Below are 27,875 nucleotides of genomic sequence, written 5' to 3' on the forward strand. Positions count from 1 at the left end.
GGGGGGGGGGTTCTCTTTTTTTTCTCCTTTTCTTCTTCTTTTTCTTCCCGAGGTTTGACGCTTCCCAGCTCATATGCTCACAATAGGGACATCCCGTTCGTCTTGTGTCATTTTTTCAGCTAGGGGAGAAAGTATGGTTCACACTATTAATCTCTGCATGAATATATAGAGCGGGTAAAAAAAAAAAGGAATGGGGGTAAACACTATAGACTCTGAGGCGCAAATTTCAATTTGAATTACAAGTTTATAAAGCTGAAAAGTGATGGGTTAATAACCAGCAGAAATACGCAAGAAGACTTATTAATTGATAACAATCTGTTACTGGTTATCCTAAGCTCGGTTGGGTCATGGCACTTAACCACAAGTAAGGTAGTTTTCACTGAGTCCTTTCCTGTGCCTCATCCTGTAGAAGAATCTATGTTTCCTGAAGGACATTTCCCCATACAAGGCACATCCTCATATCGGGTGTGCCGAGCCGATACAATCTGCAGGTGGAAGCTTACAAAAGTAGACCGTTACGTTCTCCTGCACAGTGACATGGGCACACGCAGTGCGTGACTTTGTTTGATTCCGTCTAGGTCTCGTCGAAGGCAGACATGGGGAAAGCGGCCATAAAGCCACATGATGATGCTTGAAATAAAGTAAATATATATACACTGAGAATGAGAATGGTCTGGCCAAGAGCTGGGCATCCAGCACAACAGCTCAAAACTGAAATATACAACATGGGCTCTAGACCGTACAACTTGAGAGATATCCAACACACACCCTAAACAGAACTAACGAAGGGCGTTGCCTGGATGAATATGTAGATTCCCCTCTGCGTATGGAAAATATAAGACACGCATTGTCTCTAAGAATCTACGCACACTCATGTGAAGTGCTTGTCCTTGGAGTCCCAGGAGTTGGGGCTGGTTGGTCCTTTGCTGCGTGGCGCAGCTTAGTACGCGGGACGGAAGCGGCTGCGGCGGACGAACGCAGCGCCGGTGGGTTGAGCGAAGCCGGAGGATGGAAGGGCGCTTCCGGTGGGGTAGGGGATGGGCTCGACGGTAACGGTCTTGTCGATGATGACGACGTCTTCCTCGTCCTCCTCATCCTCCTCATCATCGTCCTCGGCCGGGCACTCATCCTCAAACTCCTCATCGTCCTCATCATCCTCGTCGTCCTCATCCTCAGCCGGGCACTCATCCTCAGCAGCGTCTTCGTCTTCGTCCTCCTCATCCTCGTCCTCGGCGGGACACTCATCCGCAACCTCCTCGTCCTCCAGGTCGTCCTCATCTTCATCATCGTCCTCCTCTACGCCTTCAAAGTCATCATCGTTTTCGTCCGCCACGTCTTCGTCGTCCTCGTCCTGACCGGGGGCGGGAGTAGGCCGGCCGGGCTGAACGGGAGAAGCGTCGGATTGGGTGGGGCCGCCAATGGTGACATAGACGGTCGAGGCAGGGACGGTGACGGTTGAAGCAGGAACGGTGACAGTCACGGCAGTGGGGCAGACACACTGGCCGTCACCCTCAGAACCATCGCCCGGGCTGTTCGAACCATCATCGGTGTCATCGGAGGAACCGTTTCCAGGAGTAGGCTCAGGGCCCTCGGGAGGCTGCACGGTGACGGTGACGGTGCTGGTGGTGGTGGCAGTCGTAGTAGTGGTGGGCTCGTCCTCGTCGACAGGGCAGCTATCCTCCTCGTCGTCGTCCTCGTCGTCGTCCTCCTCATCTTCCTCCAGATCATCCTCATCGTCGCCTTCGCCAATGCCAGGGATCGCGTCCGAAGTCGTCGTCTGGGGAGGCACACTAGACTCGGATAGGGACGGGACGGCCGAGGGAGCCTCAGAGGTGATGATGCTGCCGGTAAGGGTTCCGGTCTCGTGCTCTCGAATGACCGACTCGGAGATATTCTCGACTTCGGTGATGGGACAGACGGTCTCGGTCAGTCGGACCGTTTGGGTGATGATGAAAGTCTCGAGGTCCTCTTCTCGGAGGGTAGGCAGCGCGGCAGCACAGTCGGTGATTGTGGGTGCGCAGGAGGTGATGGTGGCTACTTCGGTAACCTCGACGGTCAGTGTGGTGAAACCGGCCGGGGCCGAGGACTCTGGAATGGCGGACGAAGCCAGGAAATCGGAAATCGAAGGAATATCAGAGGACGGAATAGCCGACACCGATGGGATATCCGAAGAAGACAGGATATCAGAAACGGACGGAATAGCTGACGGCGATGGGATATCCGAAATGGAGGGGATGGCCGACGGAATAGTCTCGTTGGAGCGGCGAAGGAAGAAGCTGCCTGGCTGGTAGGCATTGGCAGTGGCCAAGAGGCCAGCGGCAGCAATGAAGGACTTCATACTGGCGTTTGACGAGTGGGAAAGGTTATGTTGGCGGTGTTATGGGTGTTATGGGTGTTTGGTGAGCGGCACGACACGGCACGTTGACGCTATTGTGGCAGTATTTCAGGGGCTTCCACTAGGGTAGTCCGGGCAGCAGCAAGTTGCAGTATATGGCAGAAGAGTTGAGGAAAAAGCAGAAAGTCGATTCCGCGTAGAAACAGCCAGCAGACACAGTTTGCTTGGTTGAAGTGAAGTGAATTTCAAAGTCGAAGACCTCGAAAAGAAGTGAACGGGTGAGTCTGCGCTCGTCAAGTGAGGCAGAAGCGCCGGTTAATAATGCAGAGAAAAAATGAAGGAATGGAAGTTGTCACAAGGACACAAGGAATGACTGGAGCAAGAGAGAAAAGAATGAAGAGAAGACCTGCCGTGGGTGAGCAAGAAAAAAGAGGAAAAGAAAAAAAAGAAGAGGAGAAGGGAGGAGAAAAGGACGTAGTGATATGGACATCGAGGGCTTTTAGTTGCACAATGTCCCCCCCCCACCCCCATCAAGGACGCTCGAAGCAACTCAACCGATGGGTTGGAACAGGGGTCAGCAGATTGGCTACAGTACGGTACGACCGTCTGCCCCGGCCACGACCCTACGAATAGGAGGTTCGTTGCAGACTCCAGAGAGAGCGGTTATTCGTATGTACCGTCGCCGTTAGACAAGACGCCCAAGATTTCGGGACTCCCGTATCCCTGTTGGAGTTCTGCTCTTATGAGATTAAGGGACAAGACCACTGTGGCCATGGTGCCACGACAGATTGCGGCACTGTCGCACTGCTCTGTCTTATGCAGGTACAGTAGGTTGTTCGACCTATCAGGAGTTGGCGCCGAGCCGACATCCTGGCCTCACATCATTCCCACTAAACGCCGAGCGCCCCTGATTGCTTGGCCTCTAACGGAAGCTAATAAGGACAGACCGATCGGTGTTCGAGCTGTTGCGGTAGGACAGGTGGCTACCTTTGTACGAAGTAGTGTACACAATAATCCCTTCGTAATAAGCACGGCAGCTACACCCATCGTGGATTTTCGTATATTCGGCGAGAATCTATAAGCGCCGGCAACGCGCATACAGAATATGACTGTTGAACCCGCTGTGCGAAGTACGTTGTAGTATCCGTAAACGATCGAACCCGCCACGTGCATCTACCGTGGAGAAAATACTAGCATGGTGGACAAAACGTCAGCCTAGAACAGATCGCCGGTACAAATCACGGACGACTGGTTTAACACATGCGATTCATGGAGGATAGGGAGCACGAACCATACTCCTTACATCGCAAACTATTCTGCACTTTAGGCCTTCGTAGGCTCCGCCGGCAAGTTCGAACGCATGGGCGGATTCTGTGTACAACGTACGGAAACCTATCCGTATGGAAATCGCACAATGTCGGCGTGTCGGAGAATGTGAATAAATGCCTGGATCCCCAGTCAATGAGACGTTTCAGACCCTGAAAAGGATGCCGTTGCCAGACGAAGCGGCTCGCTGTCCCTGGTTATGATTGGGCCGCTCATATCCTGGAATCAAAACAGCTCAACTTGTGAAACGATCAAAACGATACGGAGATGCCCACAGCAGGGTACGAGGGTGGATGTGACCGGGGAGAAGGACCCACCTCGTTTTGATTTGATGATTTCATATCATTTTACATCTGACGGCCATTTCAATTGCCCCGCTCACTTAAAGGAAGGGAAGAAGGAAGGGGGAAAGGGGAAAAACAGGAGAAGATAACAGGTTAATTACCTAATAATAGGGAGCCTGTTATTGGTATAGGAGTGGTTACAGCTTAACTAACCATTGCCCCCCCCTGCTCACCCGACCATTACCCCCCTGCTAGCGTAAAGTTCACCTAACCTGACTATTACTATAGCCTATGCTTCTCGCCCGACCATTACTCGCTAAGCTAATAGGAATAGTCGGGTAAGGTTAACGGGACGGGAGAGTAATAGAGGGTGGGTATTAACGTGACTATAGGGAATTAAAACTAGCTTGTTTTAGGACTATTTCTGGATCTATTCGAGCAGTATTTATCGCTAAATAATAGGAATTAAAACTAGCTTATTTCGGGACTATTTTAGGATCTATTCCGGAATATATAGCCAGGTCACGTGACTAGCTAAGGTAGTAGCTAGTTATAATACCTACTAAAATAAATCCTGATAACTTCTATAACTTAATTATAATAATAATAAATTATTATTGATTTTTTTAGTTTACGATTTATAGTAGCAAATAATACTATAATCATAATATCACTAACCTTATTTATAATATTATTAATTCCTTCCTCGTTAATTATTAATTTTTTTATATTTTATTATCGCGATCGTCGTTAATAAGCACTATAGCGAAGAAGTATTCGCAGACTACTAAGTACTAGTAGTACCTTAATAGTAAATAAGGACGTTGCCTAGGCCTTCCTGGATATAAGACTAATAAGGTGAGCTGCTTTTAGATTTAATTCGGGATCTATTTAGAATTAATTCTAATCGTATCTAGGAGGGCTAAGTAAAAGTAATAGCTAAAGAGATTTACTATCGCTATAAGGTTAAGGATAGCCGACTATACTATATTATAAGTATTCTATTATAGCTATATAATATAATTAAGTGGTTTCTAATAATAAAACAGATAACTACCTACTCGACCACCAGCTCGCTTAAGAAGTATCTTAAGCAGTCCCACGCTCTAACCTCGGCTACCGCGGTAAAGGGTGTATTATCTTTAGCTAATAACCAGGAGGCTGCACGTATATTAGATCTATATAATATAGGGTTAATAGCTAGAGATATTTATAATTATACTAATACTAAAACTAGGATTTTACCGTCGGCTATACGCTCTGGCCTATAATAAAGAGGTTACTCTTTAAACTCCGACTAAGAGTATAGCCAATCATCGTACTAGTATGCTTCTAAACGCCCCCCGTAAGGCTAATAGCACGGTATATTTTACTTCTATTCCCTGCCTATATCCTCTACTAATATTATTATAGTATAACCACGATACAATAAAGGAAATAGCCGGATACGTGTTAGGTCAGCTATATAGTTATTACCGTTAGAATAAGAGGGAGATCTACCCTCCTCACCAGAGGGATAATAGGTACTTAGTATAGAATTTTTTCCGCTATCCTAAAAGCGACTTCGGCGCCGCTAAGAGGAGTAAGTTATTATTTCCTAAGATTTTTTAGATTAATACTAATACTATATATCCAGAGGCTCGCAGCCTTTGCCTTTAGTTAGAGGCTAGTCGTATTATTTCCTAGCCTCGCCCTCGTACTCCTACTATTAACGAGTCTGACTAATATCCTTTTACTTAAGTAAGGATTTAGTTTTTTATATAAATAATAATAGCTACGCCGAAATAAAGATTATATTACTATAATAATAATACCTAAAATAATATACTATTATAAAGTCTATATTTAGTTTGATTATGTAAAGTAATATGAGATGAATAATAAATAAAAGTAATTTAAACTTATATTATATACTATATAATAGTATATTAATTTATTATAATTAAAATAAAGATAATATTATATATATATGCCTATATAATTTATTTTATAGTTATTCAAAATATATAAAAGTTATTATAAGTATACTAGTTATATAGCTTTAATTAGTTTATTAGATAGTTTTAATTCCCCTATAAGATTCTTTTAATTCCCCTATTAGAAACCGATATAGCTATATATTAGTATATATATAATATATATATAGTATAAATGTCTTTATAATATAAAGTACAAAAATAGAATTTAGTTTCTTAACTTATATATTATTCTTTTTAATAAGTACTATAGTATATAGTAAATAAATATTAATATATATAATTATAAGGCCTTAAACCTAAAATACTTTTATAAAAGTAATAAGTGAATATTAATTAAGAATATAATTTCTTTAATCTTATAAGTCTTATATTATAAAAGATTATATATACTAGACTTATTGTATATTATATAGTTTTAAGTTAAGATAATAGTCTAAGTAAAGACTTAAAGTACTATATAGTTTACCCGCTATTAAGGGTATAACTAGAAATACTATAGTATATATAAATATACTATAAACTTAGTAAGTCTTTAATATCTATTTACTTAGTATTTATAATATTTTTACTAACTATATAGAAAGTATTATATTATTAGCTTAATATACTACTATAATAGCTTTTAGTCCTTAACTATTCTATATATATCAATATTAAGCGAGTTTATTTTAAAAAGAAAGTAAATAGTATCTAAAAGTAATATATATTATCTATAAGAGTCTTTATAAGATAGTATTACCTTACCCGGGACTATTAAGTAGTATTACTTAGGCTAGTATATTAGTATTATTAACCTTATATAAGTAATATAGGGGCTTTACTCTAATTATAATAGCCCCGATAGAGATATTATTAAGTTAGACTATTACTTATAAATAGCCTATATATATATTATAACTAATCCCGTAGCGGTATTATTATAAGACCTAGACCGGGCTAGATAGATCTAAAAGGACCTTAACCCCTTTTAGGTCCTATAGTTATAGCTAATAAGGCTATACTGCGGCGCTTTATTAATACCCCTAAACGCCTATTTACTCCCTAATAAAACACGGAGTTAATTATCTTTACTTAAAAGATAAAACGTTTTTATTATAGATATATAGCCTAAAGGTCCCGGAATAGATAGGATAAGTTCTAGGAAGTAAAGAGGTACTATAATAAGGCTATTATACTAGTAGAATATCTTTATTAAAAGCACCTATTATACTTAATAAAGAAGAATAATAACCTCCTTGAGCGTCTTTAAGAATAGGTACAAACTAAGGGTAGAGTTTGTATTAGACCTTTTATTAATAGTATTATTATAGTAAGATAGTACTAATAACCTAGCTATAATATACACAGAGAAGGCTAAGGTCCTTAACTAAAAGTTCTTTTTACCCCCTTACTTATTTATCCTTAGACCCTAAAGTATAGGTCTCCTTACGAAATAAAATATCTGCTATAATATTATTATAATAGATAGATAAGGGTGCCTTAAAAAAACACTAGTCGATAATATTATTATAATAATAAAGGAGTATAGCTCTTTTAAAAGGGGTAAATAAATAACTAAACTAGATAAAGTATTATAATAGTAGTATAAAGGGTTATAGAAAAAGCTAGGCCTATAATAGTACCGCTTTTTAATACGCCCCTAATCTCTATAAGATAAGCACTAGCACTATCCGCCCTATTATAGAATAGATAGCGCGGGTATTATTCGCGCGGATACTAAAGACTAAGCGCTATCTTTATAGCGTGCCTTTAAATAAGCTATTACCTGAAAAGGTACCGCTACGCTACTATAATAGTACTTAAAAAAGAGGGCCGGCCGCTAGCTAATTACTAGATAATAAAGGGGTAAAGACCGATATTACTACTTAATACTATAGGTAAAATCCTTAAAGGGATACTAGCGAACTATATCGTTACTATAACGGAGGAGCACCGGCTTTTCCTAGAGAGATATATAGGTAATCGAGCTAGACGGAGTACTAAAATAGTAGTATAAAGAGTTATAAAGGCTATAAAAATAAGCTAGGCCTATAGCGGCGCTACTTTAATACTCTAACTTAATATTAAGGGCGCCTTCGATATAGTCCCCAGATAGTAAGCTACGCCTCTATATTAACTATAAAGGGTTAAATAAGGTAACCGTTAAGGACCGTACCCCCCTGCCCCTAATCCACGAAATCCTCGATCGGTTATCGTTAGCGCAGTACTACACTAAGCTAGATCTTAAAGATACGTACTATCGGTTACGGATTCAGGAGGGCGATAAGTGGAAAATAGTATTCCGGATAAAATACGGCCACTACAAATACCTCGTTATACTATTCGGGTTAACCAATGCCCCCGTAAGCTTCTAACGGTATATTAACCAGGCGTTAACAGGCCTCGTTAATACTATCTATATAGTCTACCTTAATAATATCCTTATTTATAGTAAGGACTTAGTCACCCACCGCGTGTATATTCACGAGGTCCTTACGAGGCTTAGACAGTAGTCCTTATATACTAACCCTAATAAGTATAAGTTTAAGACTAAAGACGTTAAATTCCTCGGGTTTATCTATAGCCTAGATAGGGTACGTATAGACCCGGCCTGCGTTAAGGCTATCCGCGACTAGGAACTCCCTAATAGTGTTAAGAAGATACAGGTCTTCCTAGGCTTTACGGGTTTTTACAGGCGTTTTATTAAGAACTACTCTAAGGTAGCCGCCCCTCTTATAGACTATCTTAAAGGGGGACCCACTAAGGGCTATGCTAGGATTATAGTACTATCCCCGTAGGCTTAGTCCGCGTTTAAGGAGATAAAGCTACTATTCTAGAAAGCGCCGGTCTTATGGTATTTTAACCCCGCTCTGCTAATACGCATTAAGCCCGACACTTCTACTTTTATAATTAAGGCCGTTATTAGTTAGCCCGAGGATAGGCTTTAAAGACCCGTTACGTTTATATCTCGTAAGTTCCGCGGCACCGAGCTTAATTATAGTATACCCGATCCTAAGCTTATAGCTATTATTAAGTCTTTTCGGACGTGGCGGCACTATATAGCCTATAGTCAGAGCCCTATAGTAGTCCTAATAGACTACCTAAACTATTAACACCTCCTAGATAAGCCGAAGATTAAGGGGCAGTACGCGCGGTGGCTAAAGGAGCTTGCCCCGTTTAATTTTAAGATTTAGTACCGCCCGGGGATATTAAACCCCGTAGATAGGTTATCCAGGAAGCCCTAATATACGCCCTATAAGCGCGCCCTAGTTACTAACCGGGCTAAGACGGTAGAGTCTTTTTCTAAGCGTTTTATAGGCTATATCGGGAACTAGGGTGGTTCCCGTAATAGCCCCGGTTATAATTTTCCTGCTCCTCCTACCTTAGTAGTTAAAACGTAAGCGGATAACCTTTTTTTAGAACCCGCTCCTCCTACCTTAGTGGTTAAGACGTAAGCGGATAACCTTTCTCCCTCTATAGAGTCTACTTCGAAGCGTTTTACCTTAGGCCTATATAGGACCTAGTATAGTACCCGCGCTATTCCCGCTCCTTCTACCTTACCGGAAAAGATAGTTAAGACGTAAACGGATAATCTTTCTTTAGAGCCCTTATCGAGGCGTCTTATTTTAGGCCTTATCGGGAACCAGTATAATTCCCGCACTACCCCTAAGTCTAACCCTATTATCCTTACTCTCGATTCCCCTACCCTACTAGAAGAGGTGGTAGAGGCGTAAGCGGAAGACCCTCTTTACGCCCGTTAGCGAGAAGCCCACGGCGACGATACTATATACGGATAATAGTCTAGGAGTAATAGTATCCTTCATTTTAAGAATCGTGTTTTTATACTAAACTACTCTAGCCTCTATTAGAAGGTCCTATAGTGTTTCTATAATAGACCTAGCGTGGGTCACTATAGGGTTATAAGGACTATTAAGAGTATTTCGGACTTCTACTTTTAGGATTATTTACCTAGGGCTATCCGGTAGTTCGTGCCCACCTATACTATCTATTAGCGCACTAAGCCACGGCACTATAAGCCGTATAGCGAACTAGCGAGTCTTCTAGTGCCTTAGCGCCCCTTTATAAAGATATCTATTAACTTTATCACGGGCCTACCGCCGGTTTATAGCGCGGCTATAAATAGGAAGTAGGATACTATCCTCATAGTAGTATACCGCCTAATAAAGTACTCGATTTATATCCCCTCGAGTAGTAGCCTAATAGTAAAAGGACTTACTAAGTCGTTATAGTATCACGTCTTCCGTACTTTCGGCCTACCTAATAGTATTATCTCGGACTAAGGCTCGCTATTTATAAGTCGCTTTTAGGTAACCTTATATCGGTGTCTTAGCACCGCGTAACGCCTATCTATAGCGTAGCACCCGTAGACGGATAGATAGACGGAGCGGTAGAACTAGAACCTTAAGCACTATCTTCGCGTTTTCTACTCGTAGGAATAGGATAACTAGGTTAACCGACTACCGCTCGCAGAATTCACCTATAATATAGCGTAGCACTCTATAATACGTTATACCCTATCCGATACCCTAATAGGCTATAACCCTTAAGGCCCTAATAAAGTATAGCTCCTAAGGGTAGGCGAGGTCCGCGCCGCTAAAGCAGAGCGCCGTGCAGAGCACCTTATAGCCTAACGCCGATCTATCTCGGACCTTATTAAAAGAGCGTAGGCCTCCTATGAATAGTATTATAATAACGGTTATACCCAGCGTTCTTTTAAGGTCGATAAGTATATCCTGCTATCCACGAAGAATATCCGGCAGAAAAGGCCTTCGAAAAAGCTTAGCGATAAGTTTATCGGCCTATATAAGGTAACTAAAATCGTCGGCACGTATAGCCTAGTATACTAACTAAAACTACCGAAGGGTATAAGAATTTATAACGTCTTTCCGGTTTCCCTGCTAAAACTATAAAGGTCCCGCGATAGGTTATAGCCGGGGCTATTACCTATAGTCGACGTCGAACCGGACTTAGATAAATATAAGGTTAGAGCTATCCTAGCCTACTAATATCAGGGTAAGTAATATTAATACCTAATTAAATAGGCAGGGTATTGTAATAAGGAGAATACCTAAGAGCTAAAGCGGAACGTTCTCGATAAACTCGTTAACGCTTACTTTAAGGCGAGACTATCCGGGGACTATATAGGTTCCTATAATATCCCTATAGGGAACTAAACGGGTTTATACACTATTCCCACGGGAGACCCTATAAATACGATATAAGGACGTTATCCTATTCTTTCTCTTCCTTAGGGATAATAAGACTTACTAGGAACCTAATAGGTTTATATACTATTCCCGTAAAGAACCTAATAAGGACACGGCGCACGTATCGGCTATATCGACCTAGTAAAACCCTTTAGTAGGTTATAGAGATAAAATTCTTAGGTAAGGACCCCCCCTTAATCTAGACGGGGACTATATAGGCGTACTCGATCGGTTACTATTTTCTTCTTTAGAGTATTTTACTCTTAACCTCTATTCTTCTTTTTTAAGCGTTCTACTCTTAATCTCTGTTTTTCTTTATTAGGCGCTAATAGCCCCTTACGCCCTTATCTATATATCTACCTATATTAATTAGGACCTATAAATATACTAACCAGGGCATAATCCCTACTCTTTATACCTTATCCCTCCCCTTTACGAATATCACGATTAAGACGATATATCACGCTGGATTATAGTTAGGACCGTTAGGGTTATAATAGAAATACCCTAAAGCTAGTTAAAAAAAAAAGGAAAAACCTAACCTAAAGGCTAATAAAAAACCTAAAAAAAAAACTATTCCTCTATATATACTATTACGGCCCCTTTAGGACGTCCTTAAACTCCACTAATTTATCGTCTAAAGGGGTAGGCTCCCACCTAGCCACCTCGCTATTATTATCCTCTATATATACCTAGCTCTACCCCGCGGCAGTAACCGTTACCCCCTCTTACCTACTACCCGCGGATAGTATTAAAGGCCGAAAAGATAAAAGCGTCTTCGCCTTCTACTACTTCTTCTTCTTCTTCCCTAATAAAGGAGTTAAGGGCGTTAAAGCCTTCTTCCCCTTCTTTATTAATAAGGTCAGCACTATATCGTTATCGTCGGGCACTTTATAAGGATCCGGGGGACCCTAAGGACCTTACGGCACGAAGCCTTAAGGTTACACGGGGCCACCACTATCACTAAATATATCGTCACCTATAAAGCTAAACCCCGCGGGGGCTAAGGCAGACCCTAAAGACGTAGACAGGTCTTCCTAGGCCTAAGCCTAGGCCAGGTTAAGGGCAGCTATCTACTTAAAGGTAGTAGCCGTATATTCTTAGGCCGCGAGGTCGCGCTAATATAACGCTAAGCGTTACTACTCGATATCGAGCCGCTACTACTTAATAGTAAGACACTACTACTATAACCCGACGAATTACTTAAGGAGCGACTCTATACTATTAAGCCTCTCGTGGATATTGTCCGCCGTTTTCTAGCGGGCGTCGATAACTTCCTTAGCTTAACGCCGAGTAGCTATAGCTTCCTCGGCAGATAACCGGTTAACCTCTAGCGTCGCTTAACCCAGAGCCTCTCTAAGGATAACCTAGTATCGAGTTACTATAGCCTAATAGTATATAGGATTAGTAAAAGAACTATATAGGACTAATAGAGGAATATAGTCGAAAGGAAAGACTATAACACTTACACGACGACTCTCGTTTAAGCTACCTTTCTTAATAACGATAACTAAAACCTTCTATAGCTACTTAGTAGCGTTTTTACCGGCGATAGGGAGCTATTATATATATTAGAAAATAGGACTACGGAGTAATCTATAAAGGGAGGGACTATAGCTATAGGGAGAGTATAATAATAAAGGTATATAACTTACTATGCGGCACTTTAGGCTATTATACTTAGAGTAATAGTAGCACTTATTTATCCGCTAACAGTTATCGGCGTATCGGCAGGTTACGGCCTTAATAGTATACGTTTTTTCCTTAAAGTTAATCGTCACTAACTTACCTGTATAACGTATATAGGGGGCTCTTAGATCCCCGCCTATACCGATATCCATTACCCTCTAGCATAGAGCGACTAGCGGCGTAGTAGTCGACGATAATATAGCCGCGGTAAGAGCAGGAGGCTCTAGCGTAGCCGGGGCAGTAACCTACGATAAGGCAGGTTAAGCAGCCGACTACGGGGCAGACTACCTAGCAGACTATAAGGATAATGCCGCAGCCGTGGTCTTAAGCCTTTTAGAGGCTCGCGTTATACTAGTAGGAGTGGCGGCGCTTATTATTATCGTTATTATCTCCCTAAGAAGGCATAATAACTACGCTATACCGCGCGGTTAGCTAGTATTATAGATTAAAGACGTATATAAGCACTTATAAGATAGTAGTTAATTAATAGAAGACTATAAGACGTTATTATATAGTATCTTAGATTAGAGGAAAACTCACGAAGAATAGTATAATCGGAAAATTAAGTATAGAAGAGGAAGAAAAGAATAGGAAAAGAGAATAACGGCAGGTTACGAGATATCCCTAAAAAGCAGTTATATAGGTACTTATTTTTAGTATAAAGAAGGAAGCTATGAATCCACGGAAGGAGTAATAACGGACCCTATATAATACCGGCTCTAGGAGTCTTTATAAATGAATTAAAGGGATAGCCTAAAAGGATAAAGGGATATACTAGGGGGCTAGTAGAGGAACCGGCCAGGAACCTATCGGGGTCCCGGGTAGGGTATTATCCTCGGTGGTTTTATTAATAGAACGAAGAGAGGGAGTACGCACCCGGGTTAGAGCCACGGCCTAAAAGGCTCTATATAGGAACCAGGCGGGGACCTATTAGGGTCCCGTTATAGAGGGCTCTGGTTCGGGGCGCCGGGGGACTTAGGGGTCTAGGCGTGCCTAGTCTAAGACCCCTTAAGGTATAAATAAAGCAGTTATCACACTAGTAAATAGAATAGTCCCTCGAAGTAAATAAGGCAGCCCTCGAGGAAGTAAATAAAGCAGTCCTCGAGGAGTAGCGGAGCCTAGTCTTAAGGAGCGGAGGAGCCTCCCCTTTAAAGAGGGAGGCCAGCGATTAATCTAACTCTTTAGCTACACCCACGTTCTAACCCTATTATTATCCTATCGTGATCACACCTAGTTCCTTACTTAACCCTACCTTTTCACTCTTTACGACTACCCATTTAACATTTATAGTATTATTATAGTCTAATCTAAACTATTTAACCTTCTTTTAAGTTATATTCGTTCTTTCTTTTTTCTTAAACCTACTTTAATATATATTAGTATAACTTTTCCTTAGTTTAAAAATAACGATTAATACGCCTAGCGATAATAGGTATATAATATAGTTAAAATCGATAAAACTACTAACATAGCGATTATAACTACTGCCTCCCTCCCGGGATACTATTATAGCGATACTATAAGGCCGGCGCTACGGTATATCCGGAGGATATAATAGATAGCGTTATCCTAACTCCCTTAACGCAGAATTCTTAACAGACCTACTTTTCGTCATATAGGCGCTCCTCCCCCCCTTCTTAGGGAGGGATACCGCGCGGAACCGATATAAGCCTAAAAGGGGACCGCCGCGCCCCCTTAAACCGAAGATAGCTAAAATTAAGGCCGGAATTTAGGCTTTACTAGCTAACGGGAATACGATTAAATAGGTTATTGAGCTAGTAAAGGAACTAATCACGATACGCTGTTACTATAATATAGCCGCCGCGATACCGCTAGTATAGCTCTACGCCTTTATCTAATAGGTTATCCGTAAAGAGCTCTAATAAGGCCCCGGGGGTATTAAGGAGTCCTAGGCCGTTATTATAGCACGGGCTTCTATATCGGCACCCCCGCGGGACCCCGCCCCCCCTAAAATAATCCCTGCTAGATACTATTAGGAACTAATTATACTCTAAGGAGACTTACCCGAGGACCGGCCCCTTAAAGCTAGGACACCTAAAGAGATTATATAGACTATAAACGCTATAACCTCCTAATATAACGCCGTAGCGGTATAGAAGCTACTTAGCGGGGATATCTGCCTTACTTTTACTAAAGGGGTATAGTAGTAGGCCGCCTATAAAGACTAATAGGTCGAAAAGGCTTTTAGTAAAGGAGCCTCCTTTATTATAAGGACCTACCTAGCGCTAGCTAAGACTATCCCTTAAGAGGTCCTTAGTCCTTTATCTGAGGAAGACCTACTTAGGTCCTTATAAAAGATAAACCCCGAGGCTAAAATCCTCTAAGTATAATAGCGGTTACCCCGCCGCGGTACCGGTAGGGTTACACTCCTCTTTATCGAAGCGGCTTCCCTAGAAAGGGTAGCTAGCTTTATCTAGAATACCCTCTTTTTAAAGGGAGGTAGCTATATCTATAAACCTTATAACCCCGACCTTAGCCCCTTAAGATACTATAAATGCTTATACTTTAGATATAAAGCTAGCGGCTATATTATAGTAAAAATGGTATACCGCTATTACGCTATACTAAAGTCGGTATACTTATAGGGCTTAGGGTATTATAACGCCGTGGCCCCTGGAAGGCCCCGCCGCTACGCCGTCTACGCTAGGGACTATAATACCTTTAATAATTTATACCGCTTATTAAAAAAAGAGGCCGAAAAGACCCGGGAAGCGTATAAATACCGGGCTAAAGACTATAATATTAGTAGGTAGACCGAAGCGGTATACCTATAGTAGCTACTAGGCCTCCCCTAGATTAGCTTCTCCTAGCTACTAACCTAGGACCCACCCCCTTAAAGGGGTAGGGGCCGCCCCTTAAAAAGAATAAGAGGCCTTAAGGGCTCCCCGGCCCTGGGCCCGATAAATACCTATATAGTCCCCCGCGGGACTAGTAAGGTACCGTAGTAGGAATACTAGAGCTAGACCTAGAGTACTCTGGGTATATCGGCTTAACCCCTCCCTTTTAACTAATAATTATCTATATCCTTTTATAGAATATAGGGAGGAGTTAGGCGCGGAGGGAGCTCCTGCTCCGGTACCGCGCCGAGTATAATATAATAGCGATATAGGAACCCGGTCTTAACCCCTATACTAAGAGCCTAGCCTGCCCCTCCTAATTAGTATACCGCTTTATATAAGGAGGGGGCTAGGCTCTGCTTTATATATATAAGCGATACCCGCTATATATATAGATATAGCGGGCCTATTATAATACCTACACGGTTATATTTAGAACTAGAGATAATACCCTTATAATCTAGTCTATTTACTCCGAGAACTATTAGTCTACTAGGACGCCCTAGAATACCCCCTTTTAGGATATACTTAATATAGCTCCGCCATGGAGCCGATACGTCCTAATAAGGGACTTTAACCTTTATTATCCCTTTTAGTTATAGCCGCTATAATACTACCCTAAGGTAGATACCCTCCTTAACCTTATAACCCGTTAAAATCTAGATCTTATTACTTTACCCGGAACCACTATATAGTACCACCTAAGCCGGGGCGCTAGTACTATAGACCTTATATAAGTAATATAAGGGCTCCGCTATAATTATAGCGGCCACGATAACGTAGTTATTAGGTTAGACTATTATTTATAGATATTTAGCGTTTATATAACCCACGCTATAGCGATACTATTACAGGGGCCGGACTAGCCTAAGTAGGTCTAAAAGGACTTTAACCCTACTTAGATCCCTTAACTCGCCGTTATAAGGCTATATAAGTTCGGCTCTTTATAAACGGCTAAGGATATTAATATAGTAATTAGCGCCCTAATAAAAGACCTTATAGCTATAGCTAATAAAACGGCACCGCGATATTATATTAAGGGCACCGGGACTAGGTCTACCCCCTAGTAGACTATAAAGCTAATCGCCCTAACCTAGGAGGCGAGACGCCTTTATTATAGGTATACGGCTAGGAAGTCCCGAAATAGGTAGGATAAGTTCTAGGATATAAAAAGGCGCCGCGATAAGGCTATAGCGGTAGCGAAGCGGTAGTATTAAAGGTACTTACGATACTTAACGGGGTATAATAATAACCTCCTTTAGCGACTCTAGAAATAGGCATGGATTAAAGGAGGGGCGCTACTAGACCCCTTATCAGTGCTATTACTACGCTAAGATAATAACGATAACCTTATTATAATACACGCGGAAAAAGCCGAGGTCCTAAGCCGGAAGTTCTTCTTAGTCCTCTCCCCTATTACCCTATAGCCCTTATGGACGGTATACCCCCCTAGCTAGGATATCCGCTATAATATTATTATAGCGGACGTATAAAGGCGCTTTAGAAAAACTAAGCTATAGGTAGCGCTAGGCCTGGATAGGCTCTTAGTAGGACTACTAAAGGCGTGCGGACTACCCCTATACCTAAGACTAAGCGCTATTTTTATAGTATACCTTTAAATAAGCTATTACCCGAGGGGGTGCCGCTAAGCTACCGTGGTAGTACTTAAAAAGGAGGGCCGGCCGCTAGTAGATTATTAGATAGCTAAGGGGTAAAGGCCGATATTATTTTTTAATACTATAGGTAAGGTCCTCAAGGGGATATTAGCCGATTATATTATTACTGCTATAAAAGAGCACCGGCTCCTCTTCAAGGGATAAATAAGTAACTAAGCTAGGCGGAGTACTAAGATAGTAGTATAAAGAGTTACAGAGGCTATAAAAGCGAGCTAGGCCTATAGCGGCGCCGCTTTAATACTTTAGTTAGATATTAAGGGCGCTTTTAATATAATCCCTTACTCCCGCTTTATAAAGGTGCTTAAAAGAAAGGGGTTCCCTTAATAGGCTATTACCCTAATCTATAGCTTTTTATAAGACCGAATAGCCTAATTACTACTTAATAGCGAAACGGCTCCGCCGCAGCACCTTTATAGGGGGGTACTATAAGGCTCCCCGGTCTCCTTAATCCTGTTTATCCTGTATATCTTTACCCTATATAAGGAATTAAAGAGGACCCCTAAGACGATTATAGTAGGTTTTACTAATAATATAAATATCGTTACTTTTAGCAGAATAGTATAGACACAGTACCGCCTCGCTAACGCGTAGCGGGTATACCAAGACTAGGAGGTAGTAAGCGGACTTTAGTTCGAGCTAGCTAAATATGCCTATATCCCCTTTATAAAAACACGCTAGCCCTTACCTGACCCTCTTTTACTTAATACTATTATAGTCCTAGTAATAAAGGCGATATAGCTTTTAGGCGTTTAGTTTAATAAGAAGCTTAATTTTTAGCGGTATACTAAGGAGGTTAAGAGCCGACTTGTTACCTAAACGTATACTCTTTTTAGACTTAGTACGGTGGCTTAGGGGTATAGCTTCGTAGATATAAGGAGGCTTTACCTTATAGTAATACGACTTATAGTAGCCTATTACGCCTCGGCGATATATAAGATTAAAGCGGGACCCTAATACGGGCCCGCGGCGGCGCTTATAACGGTATAAAACCGGTGCCTTTAGTTAATAGCGGGAGCCTATAAGGCTATACCGGTTAGGGTGCTTAAAAAGGAGATTTTTATCCCCCCCTTTAACCTATACCTTATAAGCCTAAACGCTTAGAAGGTCCGCTAATTATAGAAAGAAGGAGCTAAGGATAGGATATTAGCTAGGGCGTATACCGCGGCGCGAGCCCTAGCAGCGCCGAACCGGTATTATAGAACCTAGGGAGCGTTAGCGTGGACTACCTAGGTTATAGCTATAGAAACCTAGGTAGGAATCTTAACCCCTAAAAGGCCTTTATAAGGGATTAGGGTAAAGCTTAGGCGATAGTACCACGGATATATACCTATACTATAGCGGTACTGGACCGATTACTAACTTAATACTCCCTTAAGAAGTATGAAGAGGCTTTTTAAGCCGTAAAGCTTTACGCTTATTTAGATCCGCACCGAAAAGCTAGGCTTATAAGCCTTCCTAGCTAAGGCGAGGGTGCTAGGTTTCCTATTATTACAGTGCCTTTATAGGGACGGCGGGGCGGAAATAGCGGAGTATATAGTATTTTAGTGCTAAGAGGTAACCAAGGAGAACCACCGGGACCTTTTTGGTGCTATAAGGAGGCCGCTTATAAGTAAAAGGGACTTATATAATATACTAGAACACGATACCGAAGCCGGGGTAATTATAAGATAGTTCTTATAACGGAAAAGGCTTAAGGACTTTCGCCTTGCCCTTAAAGTTATAGAAGCTTATAAAAATAAAGGCGATACTAAAGCAGGACTAAAGCGGGGATAAAGCGATATAGTAGATTAGTTAATTATTAATAGAGGTTCTATAAGCCGGGACCCTAGCGGTATTAACTTAGTATTAATAAGGTATCGCTAGTTATTATTAGTATCGCTACTCTTAATAGTATTAATACCACTTTTAATATACTTAAGGCCCTATTAGGAGTAGTTAGTCAATTACCGCCGCTAAAGGCCGTAAAGAGGATGTAATAGGACCGAATATAGGACTATTTATAAGGTATTCTAGTATTAAGTTAATTTTACCCTCTTAGCGTTTTATTTAATAAGATAGTTGCTATACCTCCGCTACCGGCATGGCGCCGCTATGGCTATAATTAGAAGGTAGCGCCCGGTTTAGAGCCCGGCTAAAAGACCGGGATACTATCCCTAGACGCTCCTTAGCTTATAGCTTATTAGTAAGGGACTATTACGGCACTAAAAGGGGAAACTTATAGTAGCGATGCTATTATTACTAGCGGCCTTTACCATTATATAAGCCTTATAGATATCTATAAGGCGCTATTACTGCTTCTTAGTAGTAGGGGGGACTTATTAAGGCGATTAGAATATAATATTAAGGTATACCCGTGGCACCGTAATAGTATTATTATAACTTATATTATTATATAGATACCGGCTATTAGTATATTAGTAATAGGCCGTACTAGTGCCTATAGTATTAGAGTAAGCCTTTATATTATTAGGGTATATACCTAGCCGCTTAGTATAACGGATATAACTACCTTAGGTTAGCTACTATAATACCGTATTAATACTACCGAGCTTTACATACGGAAGTACTTAAACCGAGCCTTTTTTATATTTATTATAATTAATATTATTATTAGTATTATTATTACAATTAGGGGATAATATCTATAATTATTAGCACGCTGCTACTAAGGCACCGCTACGCTACTAGGCGAACTTATATTATACTGCTACTACTAATCAATTATTTTACATATAGGAATTAATACTATATTACCTAGTTAGCCCCCGCTACTATGCTACTATAATACTACCCACGAGGCACTTATAGTTAAATTATAATAGGAAAATAATAGAAAAAAACTAAAGGATTTTACTATTAGTATAGAGCCATAACGATAAGTCTATAGCACTATAAGCGGGAATAAATTAGGGGGAAACCTATAACGAACTTATTAGCGTTATAGGAGGAAGAGGGAGGAAAAAGAGGCACGAAGACCTTATAGAATATTAACTATCTAAATTTTATAATAGGGTAGAGCCTTATCCTTCTTACCTACTGCCGGATATAGCAGGAACCTACCTAAGGGAGGTAAAAGGCGCCTGCCTCCTTTATACTCTTTATTAACCGAACGGAAGAAATAAAAGGTATAATCCTTAAGGATATAGGGAGGCTAAGGCTAAAGGGCTATAGCCGCGCCCCCGTAGAGGCGCGGCGGCACCCCTTTAGCCCCTTTCCCCGTTACTAACGATTAGCTTAGGCTAACTCACTAATAACTAGCCTACTATACTTTCTATTAGCTACTAGCCTAAAGGTATAATCTAGATATATAGCAGAGATAAACCGGGGCTATATCGGCCCTATAACGGTATTACTCTACCTAAGGAAGTATATAGAGGTTTTCCCCGGGTTTTACCCGGGGTTTTCCCCTTTATAACCACCTAAGAAGGACCGTATAGTCTAGAAAAGGCTCCTATAGATTAGTTAGGATAGCGGAGTAAGATTAATAATAATAATAATAATAATAATAATAATAATTAGATTATTAGATTATTAGATATTTAATATTATATAGCCACCCTTATTCGTAGAAGCATATAGCGCCTATCAACCACAGGCGCGTAATAGGAGTAAAATCGATAAAACTACTAAGACGGAGATTATAATTACCGCCTCCCTCCTAGGATACTATCGTAGCGGCACCGTAACGCCGACGCTACGGTATAGCTAAAAGAGACGTGGGATAGTGGCCCGATTTAGTCTACGCAGAATTCGTAACGGACCCACTTTTCGTAATATAAGCGCTCCCCCCCTCGCCCGTGGCGGGATATAGCGCGGAACCGATAAGAGACCGAAAGGGGAATACTGCGCCCCCCGGAACTAAGAGTAACTAAGATTAAGGCAGAAATTCAGGCCCTATTAGCTAACGGGAATATAATCGAGTAGGTTATAAAGCTAGTAGAGGAACTAATCACGATACGCATTACCCGTAAGGATACCGGCGTGATACCGCTAGCTTACCTATACGCTACTATTCGCTATATTATTCGAGAGGAACTCCGAAAAGGAATAAACGGCACGAAAAAGACCTAGGCTAATATTATAGCCCGGGCTCCCGTAGCGGTACCGCCGCGGGACCCCGCCCCCCCTAAAATAATCCCCGCTAGGTATTACCGGGAACTAATTATCCGCTAAGGAACCCTCCCCGAAGACTAGCCCCTTAAAGACAGGACCCTAAAGGAGATTATCTAAGCTATAAACGCTATAACTACCCGACACGATACCGTAGCGGTATAAAAGCTACTAAGCGGGGATATCTGCCTTACCTTTACCGAAGGGGAATAGTAGTAGGCCACCTATAAGGAATAATAGATTAAGAAGGCCTTTAGTAAAGGAGCTACCCTAGCCGTATATACTTACCCTATACTAGCTAGGGCTATCCCCCGGGAGGTCCTTAACGCCTTATCCGAAGAAGATCTACTAGTATCTATACAGAATATAAACCCCGAGGTAAAAATTATCCGAGCTTAATAGCGGGTACCCCGCCGCGGTACCGGTAGGGTAGCGCTCCTCCTTATCGAATCGGCTTTACCGGAAAGGGCGGCGAGCCTTATCCGGAATACCCTCCTCTTTAAAGGGGGTAGTTATATCTATAAACTATACGACCCCGACCTAAGCCCCCTAAGATACTATAAGTGCCTATATTTTGGCTACCGAGTAAACGGCTACCCTATAGCGGAGAGGATATACTGCTACTACGCTAAGCCCGAATCGGCGCACCTATAGGGCCTAGGATATTATAAAGCTATAGCGCCGGGGCGCCCCCGCCGTTACGCCGCTTATACTGGAGACTACGATATCTTTAATAATTCGTGCCGGCTACTAAAAAAAAAGGCCGAGAAGACCCGCGAAGCGTATAAATACTAAGCTAGGGACTTCGATATTACCCGCTAGACTAAAGCGGTATACCCACGGTAGCCGTAGATTTCCCCCCCTATTATTATCGCCTAAGACTAGGACTAACCCCTCCGTAGAGGCAGGGGTCGGCCCCCGAAAAGGATTAGAGGATAGGAAGACTCCCCGATACTAGGCCCGATAAGCGCCTATATAGTCCCTCGCGGGGCTAGTAAGGCACCGTAGTAGGAATCCTAAAGTTAAACCCCGGTTATACCGGGTATATTATCTTAGCCCCCCCCCCCCTTTAACTAATAGAAATCCACATCCTTTCGTGGAATATAGGGAGGAGTTAGGCGCGGCGGGAGCTACCGCTCCGGTGCCGCGCCGAGTACGACGTGATAGTAATTCAGGAACCCGGCCTTAACCGTTTCACGAAAAGCCCCGTAATCCCCTCCTAAGAGGTATACCGGCTAATCTAGGGAGGAGGATATACCCTCCTATATATCTATAAAAGATACCCGTTATATACGTAGACGTGGCGGGCCTACCGCGATACCTATGCGGTTATATTCGGGACTAAAGACGATACCCTTATAATCTAGTTAATCTACTTAGAGAATTACTAGTTAGCTAGGATCTCTTAGAATACGCCCTTATAAGATATATTTAATATAGTACCGCTATAGGGCCGATATATCCTTATAGGGGACTTTAACCTATACTACCCCTTATAGTTATAGCCACCGCGGTACTACCCCCGAGCCGATACCCTACTTACCCTAGCGACCCGGTAAAACCTAGACCTAGTAACCCCCCCCGGAATAACTATATAGTACCGCCCGGGTAGGCGTGCTAGTACTATCGACCTTATATAGGTAACGTAAGGGCTCCGCTACGACTTCGGCGGCCCGGATAAAACCGTTATCGGGTCTAACCACTACTTATAGATAGCCCGAATCCTTATAGAGACGGATACCTTATCGGCTACCGCGACGATACCACTATAGGACTTAGCCGGGCCCCGCTAGGTCTAGAAAGACTTTAACCCCTTATAGATCCCCTAGCTTACCGCTACGCGGCTATAGTAGACCGGCCCCCTTATATCACCACGGGATATCGACTTAGCACTTAATAGCCTAATAAAAGACCTTATAACTATAGCCAATAAGGCCGCGCCGCGCCACTATAGGGGTACCCCCGGACGCTTATCCACCCCCTAATAGAACGCTAAGCTAACCGCCCTTACCTAGGAAGTAAGGCGCCTCCACCGTAGATATATATCCAGAAAGTCCCGGAACTGATAGGACGACTTCTAGGAAGCGGAAAGGTGCTAAGATAAGGCTATAGCGGTAGCGAAGCGGCTATACTAGCGGTACCTGCTTTACTCGGCCGGGAAGGACGATAGTCTTTTTTAGCGTCTATAGAAATAGGCACGAACTAAAAGGGGCGTACTACCGGACTCCTTATCGGTGCTACTACTATACCGAGAGAATAGCGATTACCGGGTAATTATACACGTAGAGAAAGCCGAAGTCCTTAGCCGGAAATTCTTCCCCCCCCCCTCCTTACCGCCCCTAGGCCTTTAGGCACGGAATTTCCCCCGGGGTAGGATATCCGCCGAGATATTACCGTAGCGGACGTATAGGGGCGCCTTAAGAAAATAAAACCCTAGGCGGTACTAGGACCCGACGGACTCTTAGCAGGGCTCCTAAAAGCGTATAGACCCCCCCTATACTAAAGACTTAGTGCTATCTTTATAGCATGCCTTGAAGTAAGCTATTACCCGAAGAGGTGCCGCTACGCTACTATAGTAGTCCTTAAGAAGGAAGGCCGACCGCCGGCCGACTACGGGATAGTAAAAGGCTAGCGACCGATATTACTCCTTAGTATAATAGGTAAAATCCTTAAGGGGATACTAGCTAACCGGATTATAACCGTAGCAGAGGAGTAACGGCTTCTCCCGGAGGGATAGATAAGTAACCGGATAGGGCGAAGTATAAAGATAGTAGTATAGAGAGTTATAAAGGCTGTAAGGGCGAGCTAGGCTTATAGCGGCACTGCTTCGATACTCTAACTAAATATTAAAGGCGCCTTCGATACTATCCTTCATTCTCGCCTCCTTAGAGTGCTTAAAAGGAAAGGCTTCCCCCGGTGGCTTACTACCCTAATTAATAGCTTCCTCTAAGACCGTATAGTCTAGTTACTACTTAATAGCGAAACGGCCCCCCCGCGGTACCTCTGTAGTAGTATACCGTAAGGCTCCCCGATCTCCCCTATCCTTTTTATCCTCTATATCTCTACTCTATACGAAGAACTAGAAAGGGTCCCTAAAATAACGGTGGTAGGTTTTACCGACGATACGAATATTATCGCTTTTAGTAGGACGGAGGCGTAGACGCGGTAACTCCTCGCCGACGCGTGGCGGATATACTTAGATTAGGAGATAGCGAGCGGACTATAGTTTGAATTAGCTAAGTGTGTTTATATCCCCTTCACGAAGTCACGCTAACCCTTACTTACCCCGCTCCCCCTTAATACTATTTCGGTACCGGTAGTGGAGGCAATAAAGTTCCTAGGCGTTTAGCTTAATAGGAAGCTTAACTTCCGATAAAACACTAAAAAGGTAAAGAGCCGACTAGCTACCTAAATATACGCCCTCTCTAGGCTTAGTATAGTAGCGTAGGGGTATAGCTTCGTAGACGTAAAAAGGCTATACCTTATAGTAATACGGCTAGTAATCGCTTATTACGCCTTAGCCGTTTATAAGATAGGGGCCGGCCCCCGGAAAGGCCCCGCCACGGCATTTATAACGGTATAGAACCGGTACCTCAAATTAATAGCCGGAGCCTTTAAAGCCACGCTAGTTAGGGTCCTCGAAAAGAAGACCTTTATCCCCCCTTTTAACCTATACCTCTTAAGCCTTACTGCCCGGAAGGTCCGCCGGATATAAGAGGAGGGAACCGAAGATAAGATACTAGCCGGAGTATACGCCGTAGCGAGAGCCTTAGCGGCACCGAATCGATACTATAGGACCTATACGGCCCTCGCGTGGATAGCCTAGCTTAATACCCTAATAACCTAGACCGGAAACACGGCCCCGAGGAAAGCCCTTATAAAGGACTAGGGTTAAACCTGGGTAGAGGTATAAAGGCTATACACCTACGCCGTAACGGCACTAAGCCGCCCCCCGATATAACGCTCCCTCCGGAAATATAGAGGACTACTAGAGCTATAAAGCGCCGTATTTACCTAAATCAGATTAGAAAAGCTAGGCCTATAAGCCTTTTTAGTAAAAGCGAGAGTGCCGGGATTTCTAATAATGGGGTGCCCCTACGGTAATAGAGGGGCAGAAATAGCAGAGCACGTAATACTCTAGTGCTAGGACGTGACCGAGGAAGAGCGTAGGGAGCTTTTCGGTGCTATAGGGAGACTACTCACGACTAGAGGGGATTTATACGACGTACTAGACTACGATATCGAAGCCAGGACAATAGCTAAATAGTTCCTATAACGGAAGAGGCTTAATAATTTCCGCCTTACCCTTTAAGTTATAGAAGCCTACGAGAACGCGGTGGCACCGTAACGGGGAAGAAGTAATATAACGACCTAGTTAGTATTAAATAGGGGCCTCATTAGCCGGGACCCCGGCGGTATCGAAGCGTTATCGGGCCGTAGCCCTCCCCCCTCTTTACTCCTTATTAGCCTTATCCTTACCTCCCTCGGAGGCACTAATACCGCTCTCGATATACTCGAGGTCCTAGAACCGGTTAGCTATTCTGCTATCGCGGAGGCGCCGTAGCGGAACCGAAAGGGGACTACGTATATAGTTATCTATTAGGATACCCACTATCGCCTCTATACAGCAGACGCGGCGGAGGATATCCTATAAGGTCGCCTCCACCAATAAAGTGCCGCTACGGCCGTGACCGGAAGGTAGCGCCTAAGAGACGGCCTGTCTAAAGGATAAAGCCGCCGTCTTTAGGCGCTCTTTAGCCTAATAGGTTATTAGTAAGGTGTTACCGCGATATTATAGGGAGATTACTCACCGTAACGATACTATCGCTACTAATAGCCTTTACCGATATATAAAGACTATAAGCGTTAATAAAACACTATTACTGCTTTTTCGTAGCGGGGGGGACTTATCGACTAGTTAGATTACCTCGATATACCGACGGTACTACTACGGTATAGTAACGGCTTATATCCTTATAGGGGCGCCGGCTATTAGCGTACTAGAAGTATATGGCACCGGTGCCGGTGGTATTAGCGTAGGCGGAAACGTTATCCGGGTAGCTGCCTAGACGCTTACTATAACGGAGGTAACTATTATAGGTTAGCTACTATAATACCACTTCGGCACTACTAGGGTATATATACGGTATAACTCGAATAGTACCTTATTTATACCGGTTATTATTATTACTAGAGGGAGATATCTACGGTTATTAGTATACTACTACCACGGTACCGCTACAATATAGAGATACTTATAGTATACTTTTATTTATAGTTAATATTAAGATTATTATTACTACTACTATTATACCACCTAGTTAACCCTATACCACCGCCACGCCACCCACGAACCACCACGTACGAGTTCTGACTAAGGAAATTATAAATCGAGAGTAGGAAAACTAGAAGATATTACTAGTTAGCACGACGCCGTGACGGTAAGCCTTTGAGGCCGTGAGCGGGAACGTAACGGGGGATACCTATAACGTGCTCTATAGCATTATAGGAAGGAAAAGAGGAAAAGGAAAAGGACATCGAATTCTATTATCTATCTACTGTTTTTTCGGGTATAGGCGGAGCCCTACCCTTCCTACCTGTCACCGGATACAGAAGGCACCCCCCCCCCCCTAAGGGAGGTAGGAACGCCTACCTTGCCTTTTTCTTTATTAATTAAATAAAAAGAATAATAGGCGCGGCTCCGGGGACGTAGGGAGGCCGATATTAGTATACCGTGGCCGTTATACGGCGGAGACCCCGCGGCACCCTTTCGGCCCCCGCCCTATCACTAATAACCGGCCTAGGCTAACCCGAACTATAGCCTACTACCCTTACCGTTAGCTACTAGCCTAAAGGTATAATTCAGATACGTAGACGGGGTAAACCGGAGCTATATCGGCCCCGCCGAGGCACTACTCTAACTAAGGATAAGTATAAAGGTTTTTCCCCTGGGGCCCCGGGTTTTTCCCCTTTATAGCCACCCGAGAAGGACTATATAGTCTAAATAGGCTCCTGTAGATTGAATAGGATAGCGGAGTAAGAATAATAATAATAATAATAATATTATTATATAGCCTTTACTCTATTTATTATATAGTATAAAGTTATTAAAATACAATTTTAAACGCTAATTAACTATAGGTATATAATAAAAGTAAAGTTAATAGATTTACTAAGATAGCGACTATAATTATTACCTCCTTTTTATAATACTATTATAATAATACTATAATACTAGCACTACTATATAACTAAAAGATTTAATAGATAGTATTATTTTAGGCTTATTTATATAGATTCTTAATAAACTTACTTCTTATAATATAAGCCCCCCCCCCCCTAAGTAGGATATATAATATAATATTACCATTACAAATATATAAAGGCGCCTTAAGAAAATAAAACCCTAGG

The 27,875-nt window shown here is 42.5% G+C and overlaps 3 protein-coding genes across 3 annotated transcripts in view; 2 read left to right on the top strand and 1 right to left on the bottom strand.

The window, feature by feature from the left end:
• SODALDRAFT_15202 (MFS general substrate transporter) overlaps position 1 on the top strand; it is a 2,305-nt gene extending 2,304 nt beyond the window's left edge. Inside the window, exon 4 of the mRNA XM_028606870.1 lies at position 1. This exon is cut by the window's left edge and continues 1,096 nt beyond it. The gene's annotated coding sequence lies outside the window, so the exon portion shown is untranslated.
• An 815-nt stretch (positions 2-816) lies between these two features.
• SODALDRAFT_15240 (hypothetical protein) lies at positions 817-2,497 on the bottom strand. Its single transcript, XM_028606875.1, has 2 exons — positions 1,741-2,497; positions 817-1,200 (listed from the first exon to the last, which is right to left on the bottom strand). The coding sequence occupies exons 1-2, from the start codon at positions 2,336-2,338 to the stop codon at positions 941-943; spliced, it is 858 nt and encodes a 285-aa protein (XP_028470246.1). The 5' UTR covers positions 2,339-2,497; the 3' UTR covers positions 817-940.
• Positions 2,498-3,822: 1,325 nt separating this feature from the next.
• SODALDRAFT_319122 (hypothetical protein) lies at positions 3,823-5,608 on the top strand (the record flags this gene model as incomplete). Its single annotated transcript, XM_028609428.1, has 11 exons — positions 3,823-3,850; positions 3,896-3,942; positions 4,234-4,283; positions 4,576-4,588; positions 4,778-4,803; positions 5,018-5,069; positions 5,183-5,223; positions 5,271-5,290; positions 5,387-5,401; positions 5,505-5,527; positions 5,582-5,608. 11 exons carry the CDS (start codon positions 3,823-3,825, stop codon positions 5,606-5,608), a joined length of 342 nt encoding a protein of 113 aa, XP_028470247.1.
• Between the last annotated feature and the right edge of the window lie 22,267 nt (positions 5,609-27,875).

The sequence above is a fragment of the Sodiomyces alkalinus genome (assembly GCF_003711515.1).
Source record: "Sodiomyces alkalinus F11 unplaced genomic scaffold SODALscaffold_1, whole genome shotgun sequence".
NCBI lineage: Eukaryota > Fungi > Ascomycota > Sordariomycetes > Glomerellales > Plectosphaerellaceae > Sodiomyces > Sodiomyces alkalinus.

Coding starts and splice junctions, on each gene's coding strand:
- SODALDRAFT_15240 (XM_028606875.1), bottom strand. CDS start 2,338: ATGAAGTCCTTCATTGCTGCCGCTGGCCTCTTGGCCACTGCCAATGCC. Junction 1,201..1,740: donor GATCCCTGGCATTGGCGAAG/GCGACGATGAGG, acceptor ACGAAGACGAAG/ACGCTGCTGAGGATGAGTGC.